Source organism: Populus trichocarpa, chromosome 14, assembly GCF_000002775.5.
Source record: "Populus trichocarpa isolate Nisqually-1 chromosome 14, P.trichocarpa_v4.1, whole genome shotgun sequence".
Taxonomy (NCBI): domain Eukaryota; kingdom Viridiplantae; phylum Streptophyta; class Magnoliopsida; order Malpighiales; family Salicaceae; genus Populus; species Populus trichocarpa.
This window is the reverse complement of record NC_037298.2, coordinates 222,281-250,000: the sequence shown is the minus strand read 5'-3', so window position 1 is coordinate 250,000 and position 27,720 is coordinate 222,281. Positions and strand designations below refer to the sequence as shown.

Genomic DNA, 27,720 nt, shown 5'->3' with positions numbered 1-27,720 from the left:
ACATCTGTTAGTGTCTTGACTACCCCATTATGCATCTTCAGATGGATAGTCCCAATCCCTTTGATCTCACTCACATCATCATTACCCATCAACACACCTCCTCCATCGAACTCCTCGAGTCTCGAGAATAAGTGTTTGTTAGGGCACATGTGATAGGAACATGCAGAATCAAGAACCCATTCACCAGAATGGTTTTCTGGTGATGAGACCATGAATGCAGAGTCTTGTTCATCCTCATCTCGTGCAACGTTCACAATTGGTTCATCTTTTTCCTTGTTGCCCTTGATTGGACAATCTTTCTTCCAGTGCCCTTTTTTGTGACAAAAAGCACACTCATCTTTTGCAAGATATCGTCTGTTTGATGATTCTCCTCTGGATTTTGAGCGAGATCTCCCTCGCCCTCGAAATCTTCTAGGGTTTGTTCTGCCTCTAACTGTCAATGCTTCTGACGTTGACTCCTTGTGAACAATCTGGTCCTTCTTCCGATACTCATTGTTCACCAAAGCATTGGACACATCAATGAATTTAATCTTTTCTTTACCATACAGTAAAGTGGTGACGAGATGTTCATATGTGTCAGGCAGTGAATTCAATAACAGTAGAGCTTTATCTTCATCATCAATTTCCACATCTAAATTCTTCAAATCAGCTATCATTTTATTGAAATCATTTAGATGCTCATTCATAGAAGTACCTTTCTTGTGCTGAAAACGGAAGATCCTTTTCTTCAAGTAGAGACGATTCTCTATACTCTTCTTTATAAACTTGTCCTCCAGTGCTTGCCATAATTCCTTTGCAGAGTTTTGTTCTGAAAAGGCGTACTTCTGATCCTTTACAAGACAAAGTCGGATGGAACTGCAAGCCAACCGATTTATCCTTTCCCAGCTTTTATCATCCAAATCCTCCGGTTTATCTTCTAAAGTGAAATCCAAATTCATTTGGACAAGCATATCCATGACTTCACATTTCCACATGCCAAAATTACCTTTCCCATCAAACTTCTCCACCTCAAATTTCGTATTCGATACCGGGATGTATTGTGGAGGTATACTAGCATTCCCCGCTGATTTTTCTTCTGGAATATCAGCCATTAGGACGTCTTTGGATTACAAATGGAATCCCGAACTTGTTAAAACACACACTTTTATGCTCAAAAGTGCCAACACAGTAACTTTGGTATGCTGTTTAACAAAACGGACACCACGGTTGCGTCCGGAATGATTGAAAATGCTAGGAACCAACTTGACTCGGCCAAAAACGGGTCAAAAAATCACTGAGTTGGCCAAAAAACCAATCTGACCGAGTTAACTCAGAGAAGGAATATTATGTCTCTGATAAAGAATATTCTGTCACGGGAATATTCTCTTACTGGTAACGGAATATTCTTATTCTGTCAAGAGAATATTCTGTCACTGTTAGATGACGTGGCTGATGATAGGGCGATGTGGACCCTCTGTTGATGACGTGGATGATGACTCAGCGCCTACGTGTCGGATGACGTGGCTGTCTTCTCAGGCGAGAATTCCGGCAATGACTGGTTTTTTCCGGCATATTTCCGGCGAAACTTCGGCGAGCTCTACAGGGCTCGTTTCAACTCCGATTTCGACGATCTTTATATCTCCGGACTCGTATCGACGAGAGGAATCTCCGCAGCTGGTCAAAATCAAGATCTGAGAACTTTGAAAATTCTGCAACTTTGAACAGAGAGCTGAAAAACGTGTTTTTTCTGTGTTTAAGCTTCCCTAATGCTCTGATATCAATTTGTTGTGCATACTGGACCGAAAGCAAACACAAATAAAACACAAACAAGCAGATTTACGTGGTTCCCCAAAACCGGGTACGTCCACGGAGGCAGCAGATTGTATATTAATGGAGGAATGATACAAACACTCAACTCAACCCAATACAACCCCACAAAACCCAGTGTTTCACTCTTACACTCGTTTCTCTCAAATCTGCACTTTCTCCCGTCTCTCACAATTGCACTGTCTTCCTCTCTCTGCACACACTTGCACTGTCTTTATGCCTTCTCTACACTGCACTCTCTCCCGTCTCTCTCTTTATAGGAGAATGGAGAAGCATTGACAGCAACCCATGTGCAGAACCAACTACTACAATGACAAAAGTCATGGTGGTTGGAGAAAGGTTGACAAAAAATGTTGACAATTGCTACAGTCAGCATATCCATAACTATAGAAACATCATCCTCCCTTCCTACAATTTCTGAGCTGTCAATGAAGGAATCTGTCTGTCGATCTTGATCCCAGCTAACTTCTTGAGCTCTATCTACATGTAGAGATGTCAATTGAAATACAGCTGCATCTTTTCGAATTTCATCCAGTGCTCCATTGATCTCCTTAACTTTTTGACCCATATTCAGACGGAATGCGACAGGGTTGTGGAGTGAAAAGCAGTCACGTACCTTTCCCTTCTTTTGGTCTTTTCGGAGAATCTCATAAGCAAACTCGTCTAGAACATCTTCAGCATCGTAAGCTACATCTTGTAGTTTCTCCAGCCAACCCTTCACAGAATCGTCTGTGACTGACCTTCTTGCTGCATCTTGGAGCACATCTCTGATCATGATCAAGGACTGCTTGAGCTTTCGTAGCTGTCCCTCCAATCCCCAAGCAAGTCTGATCCCTTCAGCAGCTATGGAACTGACCCTTGTCAAAGTCTCCTCCATGGTAAACGTAAGAAGAAGCTCTACTGCCATATTCTCTTGTTTTCTCTGGGAAATCAAAGAAGAAAGATCGAGCAAAAGAGAGATAAACGATGAATATTCATGAACACCATTAGAAAACTAAAATAATTACTGAATTTGACATTAATCACAGTTAATTGTGTGTGTGTGTGTGTGTGTGAGAGAGAGAGAGAGAGAGAGTTAACGTATTGTGATGAAAGTAAGCAGCTGGCCGGTCAGTTGCTTTCTAGGAATTTTATTTTTACGATGAAGAAAATAATAGAGATTTAGGGTAGGATCCCAATCCCAATTCACCAAATATCTTCTATTACCCAGCATAATATTATATTATATAATAATATTTATGAATTATTTTGTAATGGATTTTATTGTTAAAAAATTCTCTTATATAATACAAATATATAAAGTATATGATGTAAATAAAAAATATATTTCTATCAATTTTAATATAATAATATTAAAATTATAATTTTTCTAAATACTTTTATTTCAAAGAGTTAATTGCAATTATCTCAATTCATCAAAAATCTGGAATCAAGATACTGAAAATTAACATCCGGAAATACTTACCTTTAGACTTCTTATCTTATTTTGGTTTCATATGAGAAATATCTTTACAGTTGTTTTTTTATATTAAAGACCTCGTTTGTTTGCTAGAAAGTAGGTTTTTTTTTAAGTGAACTTCGAGAAAGTGAATTATTTTTTGATGTTTGGTAGTGTAATGGAAAATAAGTTGAAAAACATTTTTCAGTATTTGATTATGTCATGGAAAATGAGCTAGAAAATAACTTATTAATATTTTATTTTTTTCAAGTTTATTAAAATAATGAAGAATAAATCTTACAAATTAAAAAGTTGAATGAGAATGAAATTGAAAAAAATATAATTTCATAAATTATCTCAAATAAAATAAATAATAATCAAAATAATAGAGATCAAATCTAACAAATAAAAAAATTGAAAGATGAAGAAATTAAAATAATAATAATGATCATTTCATAAATTATTTCAAATAAAATAAGTAACAATCAAAAGAATGAGGACCAAATTTGATAGATAAAAAATTTAAATTAAAAAATGATAAGGAAAAAACAAATAACAATTATAAAAATGAAGACCAAAGTTAATATAAAAATCAAATTTTAAGGGATGAAATAAAAAAAATATTCAAAATAATATATATATTAAAACTAGGAAAGTTTAAAAAGTCGTTTCTAGAAAACCACTTTCTACCAAACAAACTAGGCCTAAATTACATTTTATCTTTCAAATCGCTAGAATATATATTATCTATATTAAAACTAGAAAATCTTAAAAAGAAAATAAAGTAAGTAATTAATTGATAAACTCACATCAAAATACCAAAATAAAGCAAGAAATCTAGAAAAATAAATATTTTTAAAAAACATGATATAAAAAAACAAACATATTTTATTGCATTTCCTAATCTTACAATCTTCTGCCAAGTCTTTATTTATATATACATATTTAACATACATGATAACAACTCATTGTATTCATGAAAAGGATGTGTTTTTTTTCACATTCGCCTCTGTCAGCATTGTATTCATGAAAACGATGTGTTTTTTTTCCAGCTAACTTCTTATCAAGATATCAATCAATCAATCATACATAACACCATGGTTTCATTCATAACATCATGGTTTCATTCATAAAGTTTTTATGAAAATTATGTTATATTTTTACTAGTTATCTAAGTTGTTTTTAAATCTATTAAATTTAATAATTTATTTTAAATTAACTTTCACGTGATTTAATTTAAAATTTAATTTAGATAAGGAGTCGGGTTGATAAGTTTTAGAATTAAACTGTTTAATTAGATTTAATGATATTGTTAAAAAAATCTTCACACTCAATATATTTTTAAATTTAAAAAAACAAATAGTCCAAACTTAGAATAGAAAAAATATTATTCGTTTAATGTTAGATAATGATCTGCATTTCATAGCAAAACTTGATTTCTCATCAAATTTACGTGAATTTAGTTTGAACTCTTAATTAGCATTTTTTTTTTTTTGAATTGTTGATTTCTATAAATGAATTTAGAGCTTGAAACTTTTATTATTATTATTATGATAAGAATATCAATGTAGCTAAATTGTTTCCCCTTATTTGTTTTTCCAAAAAAACTATACAAAATAATAAACAATTTTTTTTTCTTTTACCAGAGTTTGTATTTACTACATGTTTTCATGTAAACAAAGCAATACGTATATCATAACACAGAAGGGAGAGATAACACATAGAAACAATCGATGTAATCATGCTACATCGTTATATATTATTTTATTATTTTAAAATTAATTATTTTAAAAAATATATAGAACGATGTCATTTGATAAACAATACAGTGATTGCCATTCAATTGTCGTTAATTTGGTGCTCCTCTCTTTATTCTTTGCTGTAACTTTCTTTTGCCTGAGATTTGGTCCGATGGGTTTATCCCACGGACCAAATCTCAGGCAAAAGAAACCCTTTCTACCCCTTGAATTTCAAATCCTATTTCAAAAGGTACCCTTTAAAAGTAGTGTCTTTCTTTATGCAATGGTCACTTTTTCTATGTAAGTTGGAATTCCGAGATTCATTTTCTTTCTTTCCGTTAAAATATAACTGAAAAAAAAGAGTATATTTTTTTAAAATTCATGAGATTAATCACTAATATCTAAAAACAAGGGGAATTAAAATGAAAGTTTTTATAGGAATTCAGAGCAATCTAATTTGTGCTTATATTACTCACTTGAAATTTTCATTTCAATCCCTTATCTTTTAATTTAATATTTTATCCTAAAAAATATATAATTGCAATCTAATTTGTGCTTAAAAAATACCAAATTACACAAAATCAAAGTTTAAAAATCATAGTGTTATATGAGAGAGTGCATAGTTAACAAAAAAAATCTCTTTCATTATATATTTTTATAATACATGCGACAAATCATAAAAAATAAAATAAAACACGCTTGGATCATTCAAAACATACATGTATTATCTATATACGTCCAATCCATAAAAAACAACCTTAACTAATTTCTTTATTTTAATTATAATTATAAAAAAATAATAATAAAAGGATTGGTGAATTCACTGTGCATCAAGACGCGTGTCTCTATTCATTCATTGGAGCAGTAGTCCATTTTGCCTCACGGTCAACTAATCTTGCCTGGCTTTTTTTCCATCTGTTTGGGTGATGTTAGTGGGCTTTGGGCTGGGAGCATGATTGTTTTTATTCTTGGGCTGTTGTTTTCTTTTGCTTGGGCCTGCTACCTATTGCTGACTCGAGTCGCATTTATGGATATGTTTGGTTTTGTATTTGTGATTTGAAAAAAATATTTTATAAAAAAATATTTTTAATTGAGATTAATTTTAAAAAATATATGTTTAATTAAAATTGTGATTAAAATTGAGATTGAACAAAAAATAATTTAATATATTTGGTTAATAATACTTTTCAAATTGAGGTTATAAAATAACTAAAAAAAACATATATTAATATTGATAGTTTTTAATTGAAATATTGTTGATTTAACTACTGCTATTACATCATGAAATAAACAATATTTTATATAAAATATTTTTTATTGTTTCATTAAACTATTTGCGATTCTATCATGTATAAAATTCATTTGACAAGGACTACAGTTTTCATGGTTTCCTGAGTATGCAACAATATCAGGTAAAATATCATTAGAAATAAAACTAGAATTATGATCAAATTTTGTAAATGTTATGTCATCATGATATCTTCTTCCAATATAATTGTATAATATTATTGAATAATATTAAATACTAGTTTTTCATATAAAATACAGTACATAATAAATTTTGTAAATTTTATTTTATTTTATTGGGTTGGATGCAATCTAATCCAGTCCAAAACAGTGAATAGCTTCTTCACTTTTTACATGAAGAGGGTGAATTAACTCTCCAGTGGTGGCTCAACTGCTATTTGCAAAGCATAGAAATTATGCTTTTGTTAAATCTAGGCACGACCACAATTCATGGTAGATCCTATTAAAACAAAATTTTGTTTTTAAATTAATCAATCATTAATATCTGTGGCTGACTATCAACCTCACCCGCAGCCGCCAAACGGGCACAAATCACTCTGCCTCTCTTCACGTGGTTTCCCGCCCTGCCCTTCCCTCTCAATTGAAGCCACCAATGGGAGTGCATCTCTTTGTCCCTTCAATTTACAGTGTTGGCGCCCCTTGCCAACTTTTCTTTTACTGCCATCCCTGGCTGCTATTTCGGCTTGCTGTTTCTGGGCGTGGGTGCTGATTGGATGAATTCTGGGTTTGATTCACCGGTCTTCCTCGCTTGATTGGTGCTCTGGGATCGCTGCCCAGGAAAGACGCTCCCATCTTGGCTAGTTGTGCAGGATGTTCAGGGTTTTGTTTTGTTGGGATGGGTGCTGAACGAACGTGCTGGCCTCTTCAACTGGATTTGGTTTCGATGGCCCATTCCATCAACTTTGATTGATGAGTTTAGGTATAATTTTCTGCTTGATTTGAGTCTGATTGGGAGACCTGTAGAGGATTCGCTATGCTAATCTATCTCTTTTCTTTACATGGTTTTGCATTCGTACTTTCTCTCTTCTGCTCGGTGGTGTAGCTCAATTGGAATTCAATTTACCGTCGTTGGTTTTTTTATTATCTTCCAGGTTTCCATTGTTTTTTCTCACCCATTGTCATCCGAATTTATTCATTTATTTAGAGTTGAATTTAGCTCAGTGGTGTTATTTTCTGCTTTCTTTCTCAGGATTTCGGCTCTTTTGACGACCTTTTGCTGGCGCAACCACCTGATGTTCCATGGCTTAGGTTGCGTGATGTTGCTCCAGTTCGTGATTTGGGATTATTCTCTATGATTCGTAGTTTTGTTTCTTTTCAGAGACCCTGCTGGTTTCTTTTTTTTTTTTGGGAAGCACTTTTTAATTAGGTTTAAGAGCATGTCTGAGCTTCCTCCTATTTTTGATCAGTGGTTCTATGATGTGCATGTTTAGGAATGTTGTGTGTATTTGATTGCCTTCGACTAGGCACGATCGAATAGCCTTTGTCAGGGTTATATGACCCTTCAGCTGGTTCTTAAGCAGCTATGGTTTTCCTTCACTGCATTCATTTTCGTATAGCTAAATGTTTTTCTCAAATGGTGTCGATATCGACTTTGCCTGGGTCCATCTTTTTTGTTGTTGTTGTTGAGGATGGTTGCATTCCGATAGCGGTCACTTACCTACTTTTGTTCTATGTTTGCTCATGTGCTGTTCATTATCAGGTTGTGTCATTCTTCATTGCTTGCTGCATTTTTTAGCTGCAGCAATTTCTTCTTCTTTTTTTTTGGCCTTCTGCTGTTCTGTTTCTTTAGAATCTGTCTCTACAGATTAGTTTCTTCGCTTTTCTTTTAAGGATTTTGCTGCTTTCTTAGTTCACAGCTTGTGAAAAAAAGAGTGTGCTGACACCCTTTCATCAAAAGCTAGATAGCATCAGCTCTTTAGTTAGGTCTGCTGAAACTTCGTCCGCTGTTACCTGCAACACCTTTTCTTCCAGGTTTGTGTCTGTCCTTTCTCATTTCGATTTGGTTCTTATATTTTTTTAAGCTTACGTCAAGAAAGCTTCCTATCAAGTGGTCAGCCCGTAACTTTATTTTGACCTTAACTTGGTTGGTGCCCCTGCCTTTTTCTGCACTGGTCCTGCTGCGTCATTTAATCCAGGTTAGTTTCTTTTCCTTTTTCATTGATCTACTCTTTACTTAAGGGAAGGAGGGTGTCATTTAATGTTTGTTAACATTAGTTAAAGGACCCTAGAGTAATGCAGGGAACTCGGGGAATAGGATGAGAAGATGAAAACCAAACACACGAGATAAACAGTTGTGTTCTAATGTTTAATTGGAATTAAATTTAAATTCAATAAACTTGACAATTATATTCCTCTATGAGGATCCCAATCTATCAAAATTGAGTTTCTTCTTAAAATAAAGTGCATTCAAGTCTTCATTCCCACATCACCCTCCAATTGTCCTTGTCGTTTTGCAGCTCACAGTAAATTAGGTGCCTGGAATACTTCAATTCACTCCACTGCTGCTGCCATCAATTCCGCTCTATACTATGAAGTATGAGCATGGCTGGCTAGGAGGATTTGTGGGTATTTTAACAAATTAGCATGTTGCTTCTTTGATCTATGTGTTTAGTAAAGGAGATGCCAGGGGAAATTATAAGGGTGGTCTTGGCATCCGGACTGCTAGAGAAGCCATCTTTAGATGGCAGCAGAAGAATTTCCTCTTTGGCATACTAGAATTCCTGCAGACATTTGCAACTACCTTTTCCTCTCCTGTGTTTACAAGTATCCTGTATCGTCATAGAATGACGAGTCACACAATATAGGCTATTAAGTTTTAACATTACAGTTAATTGCTCTAATTCTTCTTCTGCACATTACCTTCCTTTCTCTAAGAGTTGGCTTGGAAATACTTACTATCTTTTAGATGAAAGCTAAACACCTTTTCCTTGCAATAGGAAACGTGGGCACCGGACCATGTGTCCACACTTTTGAGCAGCTCCGTCAAAATCCCATGCTCTTTTTGCTGTTCTTCATGGAGTTCAATTGTCGGTTCTGCTTTGCCAACATCAGTCTCCTTAACTAGCCACATGCAGATCTTTTCTTTTTATTTCATCTGGCTTACTTTTGTTATGACGGTTTCAAAACTGTTGTACTAGCATTGCAACCATTATTTGCTCTCGGGATGTTTAATCCTCTACTTTTATGAATTGTTCTGGCAGCTTTCTAATAGCCTACTACATATGGTTGCTCAGTTCAATCTCAATGCTTACAATGTTTTTAGATTTAATTTTGTTATTTGTTTTATCATCTTCTAGAACTATACGCCTTATGCGGCATCGCCCGGGCAATTCACCTAGGAATTATATATGTGAACAATATGTTTTTAACAGTCAAGTCCATATGCCTTCTGCCGAAGCTATGGCACCAAAGCTGGAACAATGTTACTTAGCCATGGTCTCTTGCATTGCTGTTTATCTGTTAATGGCAGCATTATCTTGATGTTGATTAGTATGTTTTTCAATTCGTCAAAGTTTAACTTATCTAGGATAAGTCTAGTTAGTTGCATTTACATAACTCCTTAGATAAAGGAGATTATGGCTGTTACGTTTCTTTTTCTTTTTACGATTTTGTAATGTTTGATTCCTTCTATAAATAAAAGACAAGGGGTGGCAGTAACCATATGAGACTATTCTGCTCTCTGTTCTCTTTGCTGATAATTCTGTTCTTTGTTCTTTTCGGTTGTTCATCTGCTTAAACAAAATCCTGTTCTTTACATACCAGTTTTTCTACACCTTCAAGCAGGGGACTGGTAGGTGCAGTCTCTCCAAAAGTCTTCACCAAATCAGAACAAGAAGCTAGATCATCATCACCTTCACATTCTGTCTTGAGCTCCATTCCCATTCCTCTTCTATGCCATCCGAAGCAGATATCAACAACAACTCACAACGCTCATAATTCAACATGTCTGGTGGGTCAGCATGAACAGTCTTATGTGCCCAAATTGGCCTTGTAGGTGAGCTGGAAACCTGGCCTTCCTCTTGTTTTGAAGTCCTGTAAATTGTGGACTGCGACCATGTTGACCGGGATTCTTTATGTGAATTATAAATGAGCCCTCACGTTCGATGTTAAGCGACTCTTGAGGCTCGTCTTCCTTGTCTTTTGATGGCAATTCTAGCCTGTACACCAGATGAGTATGCATTCTCTTGCCTGGATTATTGTGCCTTGGTATCCGATAAATGCCTTCTCCTAATGCTCTTGCTGGATACTTGTGCCGATACCCTCTTGTCGCGGCAGTGTCATATTCCTCTGAAGTGCAACAGGTAATTAAAATTTATGATCAAATTGATGTCCATGAAACTGCAACAAAACTCAATGCATTCTTCACGTCTTCTAGTTTTGTTGTGAACAAGTCCACAAAACCCCAGTATGGTTGGCTTCTTTTACGTGGATCTGGAAGACTTTTACGTCCCATTACCATCAACCTCAACAAGGGCTCTTTTTCAATGTTCACTTCCTACCATCGAGGTGAAAAAGAAAGGACATTCATTGCTCTAGCTACCAACTCTAATGTAGAACTTTGAGAGAAAAACATAGGATGTGGTCTTCTCTATCTCAAAAATACGTTTCACATTATTAAATACATATTTCTTAAATATTTTTTTATTGGAAAATATCTTTTTTTATTTTTATTGAAAAACACTAAAATAATTAATTTAATACTTTTCAAAATAAATAAATATTTTGAAAAACTGTTGGTCTCCGTAGATGGGATTTAGATCTTTTTTGTTTTTATGTTTTAAAAGTTTTTAAAAAAAAATTTAAATTTTTTTATTTTAAATTAATAATTTTTTAGTATTTTAATATTAAAAATAATTTTTTAAAAATAAAAAAATATATATTATTTTAATATATTTTTAAATAAAAAAAACAACAATAACCGCATTTCTTTTCCAGCTTTAGCCTTTGTGAATCTATTACAATTAATTAACTGGTTTCCACGCCCGCCTTCACTTCCATTCTTGCCTGCAGAAGCACTACTACTTCCACCATCATCATCAGTACTTGAAGAGCCTTTTTTAGAACCAGAGTGAGGGGATTGCTTCTCTTCAACCGGTCTCTCACCAGACTCTGGCCCTAGCACCAAGTACAAACGTTGAACATCATCAGGGCTATGAGCTTCTTCTTTCTCGACTTTCGGCCTATAGAAGAAGAATATAACTTTTCAGTTTTTCCATAAATAAAACCACTCGTGAGGGCGTAATTACATAATTTTTCCTACACGCGTAACAATAAGTTCCATAAATAATAAAAGAGAAAGAGAGGCAAACCTGAATCTCAACCTGGGCCTCACTTTTAGACTTGACTTCTTCACCTTGACCCTTTATTTTATCCGTTTCATTTTCTTGATTTCAAGTATCAGAAGAAGCTGATGAGTGCATGACTGAGAAGTACTGGTGTTGTTTCTTGCTCTTTTCTTGCTCGCTTTCTCTTTTCTTGGCCAGTTTGGTTAAGAACAAACGAGGGAAAAGAAAAATGGGGTTTTCTTGCTCTTTTCTAGTTTTACTGACGGAGAATTGAAAGGGAAAAAATAAGATCAAGTTCATTTAAATGTATGGATTGGTATAGTTTAGGACTTCTGGTGCTATGATAAATGTGTGCAAGTGAGAATTTTGATTTTTCCCATTGTTTGCCAGATTTTCAGAGTAGAGTAAAATTACAGCATTTGAGTTATGCGAGGTATATATATGGTTTGAAACCTTTTGATGATAGCAGAAAAGGTACATGTCTGAAAAAGTTGTAAAATAACTTCATATTTCTGCTGTCAGGGGCTAAAATTGCTTATTGGATGGATTCTCTGTAAACCCCTCGTAAATAAAAATAAAAAAAAAACTCAAAGTTCTTTTACGAATGTATTAAATTAAATTACGGGGTGTGGGGTGTTGTAAAACCAAAGAATGAATTCAAGAGATGTTAGTAAGCAATTTTAGTGGTCTAGGTAGCTTTACTCTTAGTGTCGAAAGCTAATTGTGTTCAGTAATGAAGATTACAAAATCCAAATTGCAAATGTATCAAGTAGGTGCAAACATGTGAATCTTGAAGTTCGAATAGACTTTGTGAAATCAACAGTATTTTTATCATATAGCTTTTATGCCTTATTTTAGATATTCAAGTACTTAAAGAGAAAATAATAGAGAGAGAGAGAGAGAGAGAGATCAAGGAAGATAGCCGTGAATTAATAGCAACAACATATCATGTAAGATGAAGGGGTAGATTTACAAGACAAAAATTACAATAATTCTTCAGAAATTTGGAGTACATCAGCATAATCATCAATTCAGCAAGAACATAGTGATAAGAACACATCAACATATATAACCTCATAAAAATCGAATCCTTTAAAGTTAAATAACAAAATCAAATATAAAATAATAGAAGTTACACAAACGAAATCACACCCATATCTATATTAAGCTCTTCTATCTTCGTGATAAGCTGCCAGCTCAACAAATATACTTCAGTCTAGAATTATGCAGCCTGACAAACATATGATGGCTTCCTTCAGTCTATGGCTTCACACATTTATTCAGCCTGACAAACACAATTCTGCATAAGCTTCAAATAACCACTCTATGGCTTCCTTCAGTCTTCGAGGTCCGGCTGCACATATGATGGTTGAAATAGCCAACTTGGTATTAGTTTTGGAAATATAAACAACGCTAAACTACAAAATGCAGAATGAATCAACTGGGTAGATAAAAAATGTCAGGAAAATGGAATCGCTTCGTAGTTTCTAAAAATGTATAGGAAGCATATTCAATTCAATGAATGCAATAAATAAATAAAAACATATTCCAACATGAAAGTCAGTGAAAAATATCATTATCAAAGAAATTTCTAAAATACCTTTTCAATAGTTTAACCACCTTCCAAAAATAATGTTCTTAATCACCACTGAAATTTATATTTTAAATCAATCCTATCACGACTTATTTAAGTTAACATTTAAGTTTTTTTAAAAAAAAAAAAAAACTTTTACTTGTATTGGTTGGAGTTGGACAATATATTATCAATATATAATTTATTAACTTATATTTTATATAAACTGGAGCCAAGTTTGCCTTTTTCTTTTTTAAAATCTTGGGGTCAACTAAAGAGTGTTTTTAGCTTTAATTGTATTTGCTACTAAAAAGTGATTGGTTATTAATCTCACTAATAATCTTATTGGTTGTTATTAAATGAAATTAGCTAAGTTAAAATTGGTTACTACGCGTACGCAAGAAATGATTAGGCAATTTTTATTCTTATGTTCTTGAGAGGATTAAAGTAAAAGTCATTATCATTAAATTTGTAATTTTTAACAAATATAGGTTAAATATTATAGCTTTAATCGTATTTGTAATCTCACTAACAATCCTATTGGTTATTATTAAATGACATGAAATTTAAATCCCAACTTACCTGTACACGTGTACCCTCTATCTTGATTGATGGGATATGAGAAATCTTGGGCCACTCAGAGTCATTCTCCTCTCTACAATTTGCCAAGAGATGTGGACATCCATAAATCTCCAAATGTTTTAATTTGGAGAGGCGTTGAATGGCTGTTCTTGAGCTTGGCAGACACTTGAGATTGTAGCAATTCCAAATAGTAAGAGATTGAAGAGAAGAAAGGTTGGCCAACCATTCGGGCAATGCTTCCTCGAACTCCACTCCATTGAAACCACTTATATGCAATGTCTCGAGGGCAGTGAGGTGTTGAAGTTGGCGGGGTACACTCTTCAGTTTATCCCATCCATATATGAATAGGGATTTGAGGGACCCACTCAAGTGTTGAATTGAGTTTGTAAGTCCTGCAGAAAAAGCCTCCAGCTCCTTTGAGAAACCACCGATTCTTAGTTCCTTCAGTTGGGTGAGGCTGCCTAAGCAATCATCCTCTGGGATATCACTCAAACTCCGACACCAACTGATTTCTAAATAAACAAGAGAACGCAATAGTCGTAAACCATGCCAATCAAAACTGATGAGCTTCTCACAATACATTATCTTTAATCTTCGAAGCGAAGACAATTCTTGTAAATTACTGATATGGATAAGCTCACTGCAAAACAATATCTGCAATTCCTCTAGAGATGCGCAATATTGTAGTCCGCTTGGAAGAGCTACCAATTTACATCCCAGAATATCTAATTTCTTCAAAGAATATTTCAATTCTCGAAAATCACCAGGAATTGAGATCAACTCACGGCACCACCGTATGCTCATTTCCACTAGATTTGTGAAGTGTTTTACGCTTGGAGTGGATGTCAGCTTTGAACAACTACGTATCGTTAAAATTTGAAGAGACGTGAAGCCATGAAACTCACCAGACGAATAACTCAGTTCCTCACATCCTATAATTTCAAATCGTACAAGAGATGAAAGATGACATAGCGGAATGCTTTTCAACTTGCCACATCTCTTAATGCTCAACTCTTCAAGACGAGGAAATACTGCAACAACTTCTCCACCTGCTACCATCCATTCTTCAAGACCATCCATATCCCACAAAGTGAGTTCTTTTAGTGTTGGAAACAGTACTACTGCGTTGTCACCGCTACTATAGAACTCATTGCCTATACATTTCACATTACGCATTCCACTCATCTTTAGAATCTTAAGGCGAGGAAGACATCCAAGTGTTGGGAGTTGCCTCAACTGGCGACACTCCTCAATGCACAACTCTTCAAGACAAGGAAATACTAGATCACCTTCTCCACCTGGTACCATCCATTCTTCAAGACCATCCATTTTGGACAGAGTGAGTTCTTCTAGTGCTGGAAATAGTCCAGCTGCACTGCCACTGCTGCTATAGAACTCATTGCCTATACATTTCACATTAGGCATTCCACTCATCTTTAGAATCTTAAGGCGAGGAAGACATCCAAGTGTTGGGAGTTGCCTCAACTTGCTGCAGCCATTCAATCTCAGCACCGTCAGATTATTGAGTTGCAATATCCATGATGAGAAATATTCACCTCCATAACCCTCAATTGTCAAGCTACTTATGTCTGGGTGAGGTTGCAGGCCTTCCAGCACATCCTCGTTATTGACACCGATGTTACCTTTATCATCACTCCATTCAAGCACCAATTTGTTCATTCCTTTTCTACGCAGTCTTGCCTTCTCAGCTTCTTCTCTGTCTCTAACTTGCTCAAGCTTGCATATCTTCAATGCTCCTCTTAGTTCTTTCAAACATCCCAGCTCTTCAACCATATGATCTGGACCCACAACAAAAAAAGGCAGAGTTTGAAGGCGTGTTAAGAGTCTCACCTCAGCTGGCACTAGCTTTGGATCATCAAAATGAAGATGTCTCAAGCTCACTAAATTCCTCATTTTCTTGGGAAGCTTTTCTAGTAACTTGCAATCAGTGAATCTTAATGTTTCCAAGTGGTAGAGCTCGGTGATGGATTCTGGCAATACTCTGATACTGGTACATGAGACATCAAGATATCTTAAATGTCTCAGCTTGCAAATTGAATCTGGTAACTCTGTGATATCAGACCGTCGCAATTTGAGAGTTCTCAAGCTTTTGAATTTCCAAGACCCATTGAATACATCAACCATTGAGAAAACAGTTCGTAATTTTCTAGCATCAACCGTTGGAAATGCTGCCTCAACATCCCCATGAGATATGAGATTTAGACGACGAATATGAGATGCACCATCAACAGCCGAATCCTCCTCCAGATTTAACGCTTCTGATTTTGAGACCTGTAATGCAAGATCATGCACTAGATCATGCATCTTGCAACTTGTTACGATCTCACACTCATTCCTTTTAACATCTTGGAAAAAGGAATTTGCAAGCAAGTCATTGAAATACTTGTTGCCTTCGTCTTCCATCCTCCCATTTGATGGCCTGAGAAAACCATCAGCCATCCAAAGTTGAACCAGCTCTTCCCTTTCAATTTCAAAATCTTTAGGAAAAATAGAACAGTATGCAAAACATTTTTTCAGTGATGGCGATGACAAGTAATCAAAAATGCGCAAAACTTTATCTCCATCCTGACAATCCCAAATATTAATGTTTAGAATTGACTGCCACTCCTGTGCCTGCTTTCCGTGAAGAGTTCCTCCCATAACTTTAGCAAGCAATGGAATCCCTCCACATTTCTTTGCAATCTCTATTCCAATAGACTCCAAGTCTGAAGCTATTGTTTCTCCTCCACCCCTGCTCACCGTTTGCTTGATAATGGACCAACATTGATCATCTGAAAGTCTCCCTGGCTCGTGCTGAATCCCAGGAGAAGTCTCCATCATGTCTGCTACTTTCTTACTGCGGGTTGTAACAACAACAGCATTCCCATTCATGCTGTTAATTTTTAACAATCCCTCCTTCAAATCATCCCACTTATCATAGTCTTCATTCCACACATCATCAAGAACAAGAAGAAGTGTTTTCTTTTCCAGCTTTTTCTTAAGCTTTGCCATAATTGCATGTAGATTGCTCAACATACTTGTAGTTTCATCAACATTTTGCAACATCTCTCCTAATATCCTCCTTTTACTGAAATCATCAGAGACACAAACCCATAGAGTCACATCAAAATGGTTTTTCTCCCTCGCTAATTGACAAATTTTCTTTGCTATGGTAGTCTTTCCAAGACCTGCCATCCCCACAATAGGGACAACAGACAGAACTTGTTGACCGATCGAACCAATCAGCAATTCCATGATTTTAGAGATATCATTGTCTCTTCCTACTACAACTTCTGAGCTTCCAAGCAAGGAATCTGTCTCTCGGTCTATATCCCGGATAACTTCAGGAGCACTCTCTACATGTAGAGATGCAATTCCCAGCCCAAATCCGGCTGCATCTTTCCAGATCTCATCCAGTGATCCATTGATCTCCTTAACTTTTTTACGCATATTCAGACGGAATGCAACAGGGTTGTGCAGTGAAAAGCAGTCACGTACCTTTCCCTTCTTTTGGTCTTTACGGAGAATCTCATAAGCAACCTCGTCTAGAACATCTTCAGCATCGTAAGCTACATCTTGTAGTTTCTCCAGCCAAACCTTCACAGAATCGTCTATGACTGCCCTTCTTGCTGCATCTGGGAGCACATCTCTGATCATGATCAAGGACTGCTTGAGCTTTCGCAGCTGTCCCTCCAATCCCCAAGTAAGTTTGATCCATTCAGCAGCTATGGAACTGACCCTTGTCAAAGTCTCCTCCATGGCAAACGTAAGATAGAGCTCTGCTGTCATATTCTCTTGTTTTCTTTGGGAAATCAAAGAAGAAAGATTGAGGAAAAGAGAGATAAGAATGGTCCGACAGTTGTGAAATAGAGATGAAATGAAGAGTGTCTTTGAATGATGAGATGCGTTCAACTTGAAAGCAAGAAGTATATCGTTTTTTTTTTTTTTAATATTTTTTACATTAAAAAATATTAATTTAAAATAAAATAAATAAATAAAATTTATTTTAAAAAAAAAAACGTAATTGATTGATGGCAGCTGGCAGCTGGCAGCATCTTCCACAAACCACTGCTGTCAAATTTGCCATGCTGAAGGCGAAGAAAATGACCCCACCTTCTTATCTTGTGTGTCCAAATCCATCTGAGCTTGTAAGAAAGTAGTGTCAGTACATAGACTTTATTTATTAATAAAAATAAATAAACTTAACGAGGCAGAAAAAAAACTTTAATAATAGCCTGATAGACCATGTTATTGTTAAAAAATATAATAAATCTCATAGTTAATTATTTAATAATTAATAAATATTAGAATTTGAAAAGTAAAATATATTTATTTACTTATTATTATTAGTTTATTATTTATATTTTAATTAATTTTAAGAGTAAAAATTAAAAATAAAAATAAGAGGTAAGGAAATAAAGAAGAGAAAAACGAACCCTAACAACCGTAATCTTGTTTGCTGCTTATAATATACTCTCTTCAATAAATGATAGCAACTCATTGTGTCCAAGAAAAGGGTGAGTTCATGTTTACTGAACTTGAACTGCTAAATCTTTCTCATCTCATTTCCAAATCTTCTATTTTGTGTTCAATAAACGAGTTCATGTTTACTGAAAAGGGTGACTTTCTTTCCTAATTCCAGAAAATGGCAGCAGGGTTTCTTCTTATGTTTCCAGAAAATGGCTACTGAAAGGATTGGACTTGCTTGGGGATTGGAAGGGCAGCTAGGAAATGAGAAATATTTTAAAGATGAAACGAAGTGTGTTTGGGAACGAAGAGAACATTAAAGCAGAGAAAGTTGCATGAAGGTCCCTCCCTCAGCTATAATAATTGATTGATGGTACGTGCACCGTGGCAGCACCTTCCACGAACCACTACTGTCAATTTGTCATGCCATGGCTAATAAAAAGAAACACTTTCGCTTCTGTCGACATATTGTATTTAGTTTAACTTTTTGCAGATTTTTCGTAAATTTATCACTAGATTTTTACCCACAGAAAATCTTGCAAAGGCCTAACATGCATTCCCCACCCCCGCCATGAGATTCAATGTCGACCATTCCAAGACCTTCGTCTGCATGTATAGCTAGCCAAAACGTTTTTAACAATTCATTTAAAGTGTATTTCTTTTAGAGGTTGTGATTGAGGTTGGGGTTAAATAGAATTTAATTATAGACAAAACTTAATTATAAAAAATAATTTTTTTTTTATGAATTTCATACACAAAACTAACTTCTAAAACCAATAATCACGCTCTATAAGATAAAGTAAATGTTTGTGATTGTATTTGCACACTTTTTTAAAAAATTTAAATTATTTAATTATTTTTTTATTTTAAATTAATAAATTTTAAATATTTTTAAATTATTTTGAAATATTAATATCAAAAATAATTTTTAAAATATTAAAAAATTATTTTAATATATTAAAATAAATACTTTAAAAAATAACCTATAATACATTTTCAAATATTAAAATAAAGTTTGTTTTGAAATGATGAGATACGATTTCAAATTCAAAACAGGGGGGCCCTTCCTTTTTGATGAAAGTAGTTACTTACTGGACAATGAGACCTAGCTTCAATGTGTTTTGAATGCAGTTGCAATAGACAAGCATGACAATGGGCTTATAGATTGTGAAACATAATGCAAATAATGAGTAATTGGCTTTCAAATTTTGTTTTGAGTGCTTATGACTAAATTTGTTTACCAGACAAGGTTTTTTTGAATCACTTTTAATGGTTGAATTCAGAAAAAATCTTTCCAAACTCATATCTATTTTTTAAATATTTTTAAGGTAAAAAAAATATTTAGGATAAATTTCTCTAATTAAATAGAACTATTTAATACAAAAGTCAACCGAGTTAGTGGTTAAAATGAATGCAAACGACATTGTTCTGTACAAGGTGTTGTTGCTAAATTACTCATGATATAAATAAACTTCAGCTGTTGACTTTGCCTTTCACTTTTGCTTTGAAGATGAGAAAACGTGCAGGAATAGTCCTTTCATTGAGAAGCAACATGGTTTCTATTGATTCTCTTTTGCCTTTCACTTTTGCCTTTCATGACATAAATAAGCGTGTTTTTCCTTTGATTAAATTTGATGCTCTTTTTTTCCTTCTCAGCCTTGGATTACAAACAATGCAACGCAGCCAGCAACGTATGAGTCTGTTTCATTGCTTTTTTTAAAATCTCCAAGCTGGATAAAAATAGACTCAGGTTTTGCTTGCCATCTTTATTTTTGTTCTTGCAGGGTTGTGTTAAACATAGTTTAGTTTTCAAGACTTGTTGAAGTTTCTAAAACTTTCTGGATGAATTAAAATCGACTTTGAGGTTGGAATGAGTTTTGTAGAGGCTGTTGAATTTACCACAACTAATTAAGTTGCTTTTTTCGTCTTGTGCATGCAAATCTTATATCAGTGGAGAAAAACTTAATAGAGAGGCTGTAAAGCCTTGCTCAGATCACATCAGCACTGCAATTTAGACTTGAATAAAATTGTTATATATTAGGATCAAACTGGCTCTATCATTCTCAGCAGCCACTATTATTCTCAGCAGATCAGAATTTGTTTATCCTTGGAAAAAATCTTCACCATCCAAGCAATAAGTTTGATTTCTCAAACTTTTCTGCCCTTAAAGTTGGGTATATACTGTAGACGAAATATAAACGAAATAGCAGAAACTAAATTAGAAATAACATAATCCATCATGTTGTTATTAGAGTATATATTGACTTAGTTAAAAACTAGTTGCCAAAAATATTTTAATTTTTTTCAAAAATGCTATCAGAAAATATGCTGCCAAGTGCTTAAGAACTCATGTGTCCCTCTGGAAGCTTTTCATGCTGTGGTAAATCCTGAAACTGTCGTTTTCAGGGCAGCCCCAGACATGCCATGCTACAATGTCTTCAGATAAAAAGGTTAGATCTCTCAAATCTCTGCAGATCCAAATTAATCTGTCGGTTCCCACAAAAATAGAACAATGCCATTTGATGCAGTGATTGCCATTCAATTGTCATTGATTTGGTGCTCCCCTCTTTATTCTTTGCTGTAACTTTCTTTTGCCTGAGATTTGGTCCTATGGGTTTGTCTCAACATGACGATCCATGTTCTTGAACTTACATCTGAAATTATTTGCTAACAAAGTATAAATGAAATGAGAATAAAATAATTATATAAAAAAATTTAATATATATATATATATATATATTTGAATCTCAAAAACATAAGATAAAAAAAGTTAATTATTGTTAATTTTTTAAACCATGACCCGAGTTATAAGACCGAAAGTATTATATATAAAAAAATCATGAGGGTTAAACTTACATAAATTAACAATACAAAAAAATAAAAAATAAAAAAAATACAATAAAAATAATGAGGATTAAAAGTGCAATAAAAAATAAATAAAAGGGCAAGAACATATTTTAAATTTAAAAGTTAAATTGAAACGAATAAAAAATATTAACAAAACAAAAAAATTTAAAAAAAAGACTAAAATGAAAAAAAATAGTATTACACTATAAACTTAGATCGCTGTAAAATTAAAAACAACAAAACTTTTATAAGAGGTTCAATAAAAAAATAAAAAATAAAAAGAATAATCATGAAATCTAAAACATCTAAATATAATATAAAAAATTAAATATGCAGAATTCTTCATCATGTTTTTTTACAATAAAAAAAACTCTTAAATATAAATTAAAATATTTATGCACATTTTTAATTAAACAAATCAATAACAATCGTGTAAAATAATAAGAAAAATTAAAACAAATTAATTTTTTAAAAATTAATTTTAATATTAATACATCAAAATAATTTAAAAATATTATTTTTTTATATTTTAAATTAAAAAAATTAAAATTTTTAAAAAAACTTATATTTTGAAATGATAGATGCATACAACTTGAAAGCAGAGAGTCCCTCTCGCTGTATTAATTGATTGATTACCACGTACGAAGGTAGTGTCAGTACATAGATTTTATTTATTGATAAAAATAAATAAACTTAACGAGACAGAAAAAAAATTAATAATAACATGATCCTGGTATTTTACCCACACTGATATATTATTAAAAAATATAATAAATCTTGTAGTTAATTCTTTAATAATTAATAAATATTAGAATTTGAAAAATTAAAATATAAATATTTATTTTTTATTATTAGTTTATTATTTATATTTTATTTAATTTTAAGAGTAAAAGTTAAAAATAAATTAAGAGGTAAGGAAATAAAGAAGAGAAAAAAGAACCCTAACAACCGTAATCTTGTTTGCTTATAATATACTATCTTCAATAAATGATAGCAACTCATTGTGTCCATGAAAAGGATGTGTTCATGTTTACTGAACTTGAACTGCTAAATCTTTCATTATCAAATCTTCTATTTCGTGTTCATGATAGCTACCCAGACTTTCTTTCCTATTTCCAGAGAACAGCAGCAGAGTTTCTACTTACGTTTGCCTTGGAGAAGACTTTGACAAGGGTGAGTTCCATGGCTACTGAAAGGATTGGACTTGCTTGGGGATTGGAAGGCCAGCTGCAAAAGCTCTGTTAGGAAATGAGAAACACTAAAGATTAACTCTTTTTTCTTCAATAACTTCTCTCTTCTACTTTTTTTTTATCTATTAAAATTAATTGTGAAATATTTTAAAGATGAAATGAAGTGCGTATTGGAATGCATTGAACATTAAAGCAGAGAAAGTGGCAGAGGGTCCCTTCCTCCCTCTACTAATTGATTGATGGCTGTTGGCAGCATCTTCCACGAACCATCACTGTCAATCTATCATGCCATGGCTAATAAAATCCCTCTATCATGCCATGGCTAATAAAATTCCACAGACGCCTCTGTCGGCATATTGTATTTACTTAGTTTAACTTTTTGCAGATTTTTCCTTTTACATTTTTCTTAAATTTCTCAATACATTTTTAGCAACAGAACATCATAAATTTCTCACTGTCAATCTGTCTCACCTAATGATATTGCTAGACCTTTCGTCGTCTGCTGCATATGTAGCCAGCCAACTCCCTCGATCCTATGTTCACATTAAACCTAGGACAGATTCAAAGATGATGCAACTTATTAATCTATATATATTGAATTTCCGTAATTACTCTTTCTAGAACACAAAGAACTCACAAGAAAAATTACAAAATTCCGTAATGTTTTGGAATGGGGAGATGCATTCAACTTGAAAGCAGAGGGCCCCTCCCTCACTGTATTAATTGATTGATTGCAGCTGGCAGCATCTTCCACGAACCACTGCTGTCAAATTAGTCATGCAAAGGCGAAGAACATGACCCTACCTTCTTATCTTGTGTGTCCAAATCCATCTTAGCCTGTAGACAACATGAAAGCAGAGGGTCCCTCCCTCTTGACACGCGCAATGAATCTAAGAAAGTAGTGTCAGAACAGAGACTTCGGTTGTGTATGAAATTAGGATTGAAACTATATTTTTAAAATTTTTGAATTTTTTTATTTTAAATTAATATTTTTATATGATTTTAATATATTAATATTAAAAATAATTTTTAAAAATATAAAAAAATATTTTAAATCATATCCGGTACAATATTTCCGTAATCTGTTATTCTTCGAAAGGTTGTTTTCTAGGATTTTATTTTTTGAATTTCTGCTCTAAAATCTGGAATTTTCTGCTATTTTTTCTGTTATATAAATTTGTTGAGCCATTTATTATTATGTTACAGTTCTGATTGCTTTAGGGATAATTAATATAATTTGTGAACTCAGTGATTGCTCGTTTCCTTCCTTTTAAAAGGAGAAAATTACTCTATTCATTTTGAAGTTTTGCATGCTATTTATATATTGCTTCTTCTTTTCTGCCCGTAGTTTTCAAGTATACGGTTTCAAGTATCTTAATACTAACTTGAACACCCAAACAATTAGTCAATAAAAACTTTTTAAAAAATAGAGGATTGTTATTATAATTGATTTAATAACTAAAAAGTCCTTATAATTTAACGTTACAACTAAAAAGAAATTTCAGAAAGTCCAGTCAACCCTATGGAACCAAAAACTTTTAACAATAAAAACTTGTTGTATATCATTTTTATTTTATTTTTACATAAAAAGGTAAAATAAAAATTGAAATAAATGATAATAAAAATAAAATTTTAATTTTTTTTAAAACACTTTTTTTTAAATAAAAAAAGCACTGTCATGCTTGGCTAAAACAATTCCACATTAGCCTCTGTCAGCGTTGTAAGTATTTAGAATAAGTTTTTGCGCATTTTTATTTACATTTTTCGTAAATTTCTCACTAGATTTTTACCCACAGAACATCTTCCAAAGGCCTAACATGCATTTCCCACCTAATCTCATTTTGATTTCTCATCAAAATTACCAAACTTGTTTGAATTTAGTTTGACACAAAATCACCTCTTAATTAATAATCTCATAAATACTAATCTCATTTTGATCAGGTAAATAGTTTTGTTTTTGAATTATTAACTTTAGTGATTTTCACCATTTTTACTCCATTCATGTTGTGGAATTTATGCTTTCCAGCCTCCTGCAACTTTTAGTGATTATTTTATCATAAATCACGACTGATTATAACCCAAGACTGAGCATGCCTTTTGTCTTCTTGATTTGAGACTTTCATGTGAGTAAATTATTTCTGAAGATTCGAGACTTTCAAGCTTGCACTTCTTGGCCAGTTTGGTTAAGAAGAACAAACGAGGGAAAAGAAATATGGGGTTTTCTTGCTCTTTTCTAGTTTACTCACAGAGAATTGAAAGGGACAAAATAAGATCAAGTTCATTGAAATTTATGGATTGGTATAGTTTAGGACTTTTGGTACTATGATGTGCATGAAAACCCAAAGCAACACAAAATTCCCAACTTCATGTTTCTGCTGTCAGGGGCTGAAATTGCTGAATGGATGATATATTTAAGAGTGTGGTTATAGTTATTTTTATTTTATTTTAAATTAATATATTTTTAATAATTTTAGATAATTTTGATATGTTGATGTCAAAAATAATTTTTAAAAAATAAAAAATATATATTATTTTAATATATTTTAAAATAAAAAATAACTTAAAAAAAAACTATTACTATAATTTCAAACACATTCTAATTGCTTGATCGGCTTTTCGGGCTACCTAGATTTCGACTACTGTATTGCTCATCGCTACTTGCAGAATGTTTATCGACAATATTTAGAATAAAATCTAATATCCCCAGTTTAGTTGGGAAAATGGAGAATTTATATGCTTGCTACTACAATTATATTCTCAATACCTCCCTTTTTTTTTATCTTTTACAACTTCTTTCTTTTACTTTTTTTTTATTAAAATATTTTTTATTTTAAATTAATATTTTTAAATATTTTAATCTACTAATATCAAAAATAATTTTTAAAAAATAAAAAATATATATTATTTTAATATATTTCTAAATAAAAATCATTTAACAAATTAACCCACTCAAATTTATAAACGTTTTGGAATGATGAGATGCGTTAACTTGAAAGCTGAGGGTCCCTCCCTCACTGTATTGATTGATTGATGGCAGCTGGCAGCATCTTCCACAAAGCACTTCGGTCAAACTTGGCATGCTGAAGCTTTTTTGGAAACACGAGTTTTTTTTAAAATTATTTTTTTATTAAAAATTAAATTTTTTATATTTTTAAAATTTTTAATGAGTAGATATCAAAAATAATTTTTTAAAAATAAAAAATATTATTTTAATATATTTTTAAATAAAAAACATTTAAAAAAATAACTGTAGTTATATTTTATTATTTTAAAAGGACCTTCATTCCAAAAATTTTATAAAATTAATTGTGAAGAATTTTAAAGATAAAATGAAATGTTATTTTGAAATGAAAAGAACATTAAAGCAGAGAAAGTTGCATGAGGGTCCCTTCCTCCCTATACTAATGATTGATGGCTGTCGGCAGCATTTTCCGCGAACTGCCACTGTCAATTTATCAGGGTATTTAAAAATGTGATTATAGTTATTTATTAAAGTAATTTTTATTTAAAAATCTATTAAATTAATATTTTTTTTATTTTTAAAAAATTATTTTTAATATTAATACATTAAAAAAATTAAAAAATATATTAATTTTCAAAAAAATATTAATATCAAAAATAATTTTTTTAAAATAAAAAATATTAATTTAATATTAATCTCTTTTAAAATACTTTTAAAACATAAAAAAAAATATGTACACGTTAACCTCTGTCGGCGCTATATGTATTTAGAATAACTTTTTGCGCATTTTTATTTATATTTTTTGTAAATTTCTCACTAGATTTTTATCCACGGAACATCCTGGGAAGGCCTAACATGCATTTCCCACCTAATTTCATTTGATATCTCATCAAAATTATAAAAGTGGTTTGAATTTAGTTTGACACAAACTCACCTCTTAATTAATAATCTCATTTTGATGGTTTTGTTTTTGAATTATTAACTTTAGTGATTTTCACAATTTTTACTTCCCTCATGTTGTGGAATTTATACTTTCCAGCCTCATGCAACTATTCGTAATTAGGCTATCACAAATCACTAACACATTCAATCATGAGCCTCTAATAATAATTAATATAGATTACAAATAAAAAATGACCCAAGAATGGAAAAATACTAAATGTCCAATTCCAAACTCATGGCTAAATAATAATGAAAATAAACTATTAATGAATATTGATGTCTAAAAATAAAGAAAAAATATTGAGCATGGGCTAGAGAGAAGTATGGTGTGAAACTGGTTATTTGAGAATAGATAAAGTTGTTTTTTAAAGTATTTTATTATTTATAATTATTTAAGATGAAATGAAGTGTGTTTTGAAATGATGAGATACGGTTTCAAATTCAAAACAGGGGGTCCCTTCCTCTTTGATTGATTGCAGCTGGCAGCATTTTCCACGAACCAAGGCGAAGAAAATGACACTTCCTTCTTATCTTGCGTGTCCAAATCCATCTAAGTGTGCAGCCACTGTCAATTTGTCATGCCATGGCTAATAAAAGAAACACCAGCAGAGATATTGCTAGACCTTTCGTCGTCTGCATATGCAGCCAGCCACCTAGAGGAATATCTCTACAGTTGGTTTTTATACTAAGATTACCTTGCCTCTCAAATCTAGAAGATATATTATCCATATTAAAACTAGAAAATCTCAAAAAGAAAATAAACTAAGTAATTAATTCATAAACTCACATTAAAATACCAAAATAAAGCAAGAAATCTAGAAAAATAAACATATTTAAAAAAACATAATTTAAAATAACAAACATATTTAATTTGCATTTCCTAATCTTACAGTCTTCTGCCAAGTCTTTCTTTATATATACATATTTAACATGATAGCAACTCATTGTATCCATGAAAACCATGTGTTCTTCTTCAGCTAACTTATCAATCAATCAATCATACATAACACCATGGTTTTATACATAAAGCTTTTATTAAAAAAACTTTTTATATTTATCTATAATCTAAGTTATTTTATACCTATTAAATTAAATAATTTATTCTAAACGAGCTTTCACATAATTTAATTTAAAAAAATAAAAAAATATATTAAATTTCCAAATAAAAACCCATACCTAAATACTAATGAAAAAGAAACTATTAATGAATATGGATGTGTTAAATTAAAAAATATATATTAATAAATATTATTATTTAAAAATATAAAAAAATATTAAGCACGGTATGAAGATAAATATGGTGTGAAATTGGTTATTTGAGAATAGATAATGTTGTTTTTTAAAGTATTTATTATTTATAATTATTTAAAATAACAACCATGTGTAAACATAAAAAATTATTATATTAAAAATATCTAGTTTTTTAAAAAAATGATTTCAACATTCATTTAGGCCACGTTTGTTTTTCAGCTGTTTTTGTGTTTGTGGTGAAACAAACGTAGCAAAGTATTTGGTAACAAACTAAACTGCGTTTTGTACCACAGAACTCACTTAAAAATTGAGTTTGAAATGAAGTTTTTA

General features: G+C 32.4%; 1 protein-coding gene and 1 long non-coding RNA gene across 2 annotated transcripts in view; both read right to left on the bottom strand.

Moving 5' to 3' along the window:
- The window catches only part of LOC7464759 (putative disease resistance protein RGA3), a 75,498-nt gene extending 57,836 nt beyond the window's left edge, over positions 1-17,662 (bottom strand). The window contains exon 1 of the mRNA XM_024585129.2: positions 15,583-17,662. Within this exon, the coding sequence (XP_024440897.2) occupies positions 15,583-17,520 (1,938 nt within the window). The 5' untranslated portion in view covers positions 17,521-17,662. The remainder of the gene's footprint in view (positions 1-15,582) is intronic.
- A 2,766-nt stretch (positions 17,663-20,428) lies between these two features.
- Positions 20,429-22,373, bottom strand: LOC112323986 (uncharacterized). The gene is made up of 2 exons (XR_008057259.1): positions 22,191-22,373; positions 20,429-20,852 (listed from the first exon to the last, which is right to left on the bottom strand). It is a non-coding gene; the product is annotated as an uncharacterized LOC112323986 (long non-coding RNA).
- Positions 22,374-27,720: the final 5,347 nt, after the last annotated feature.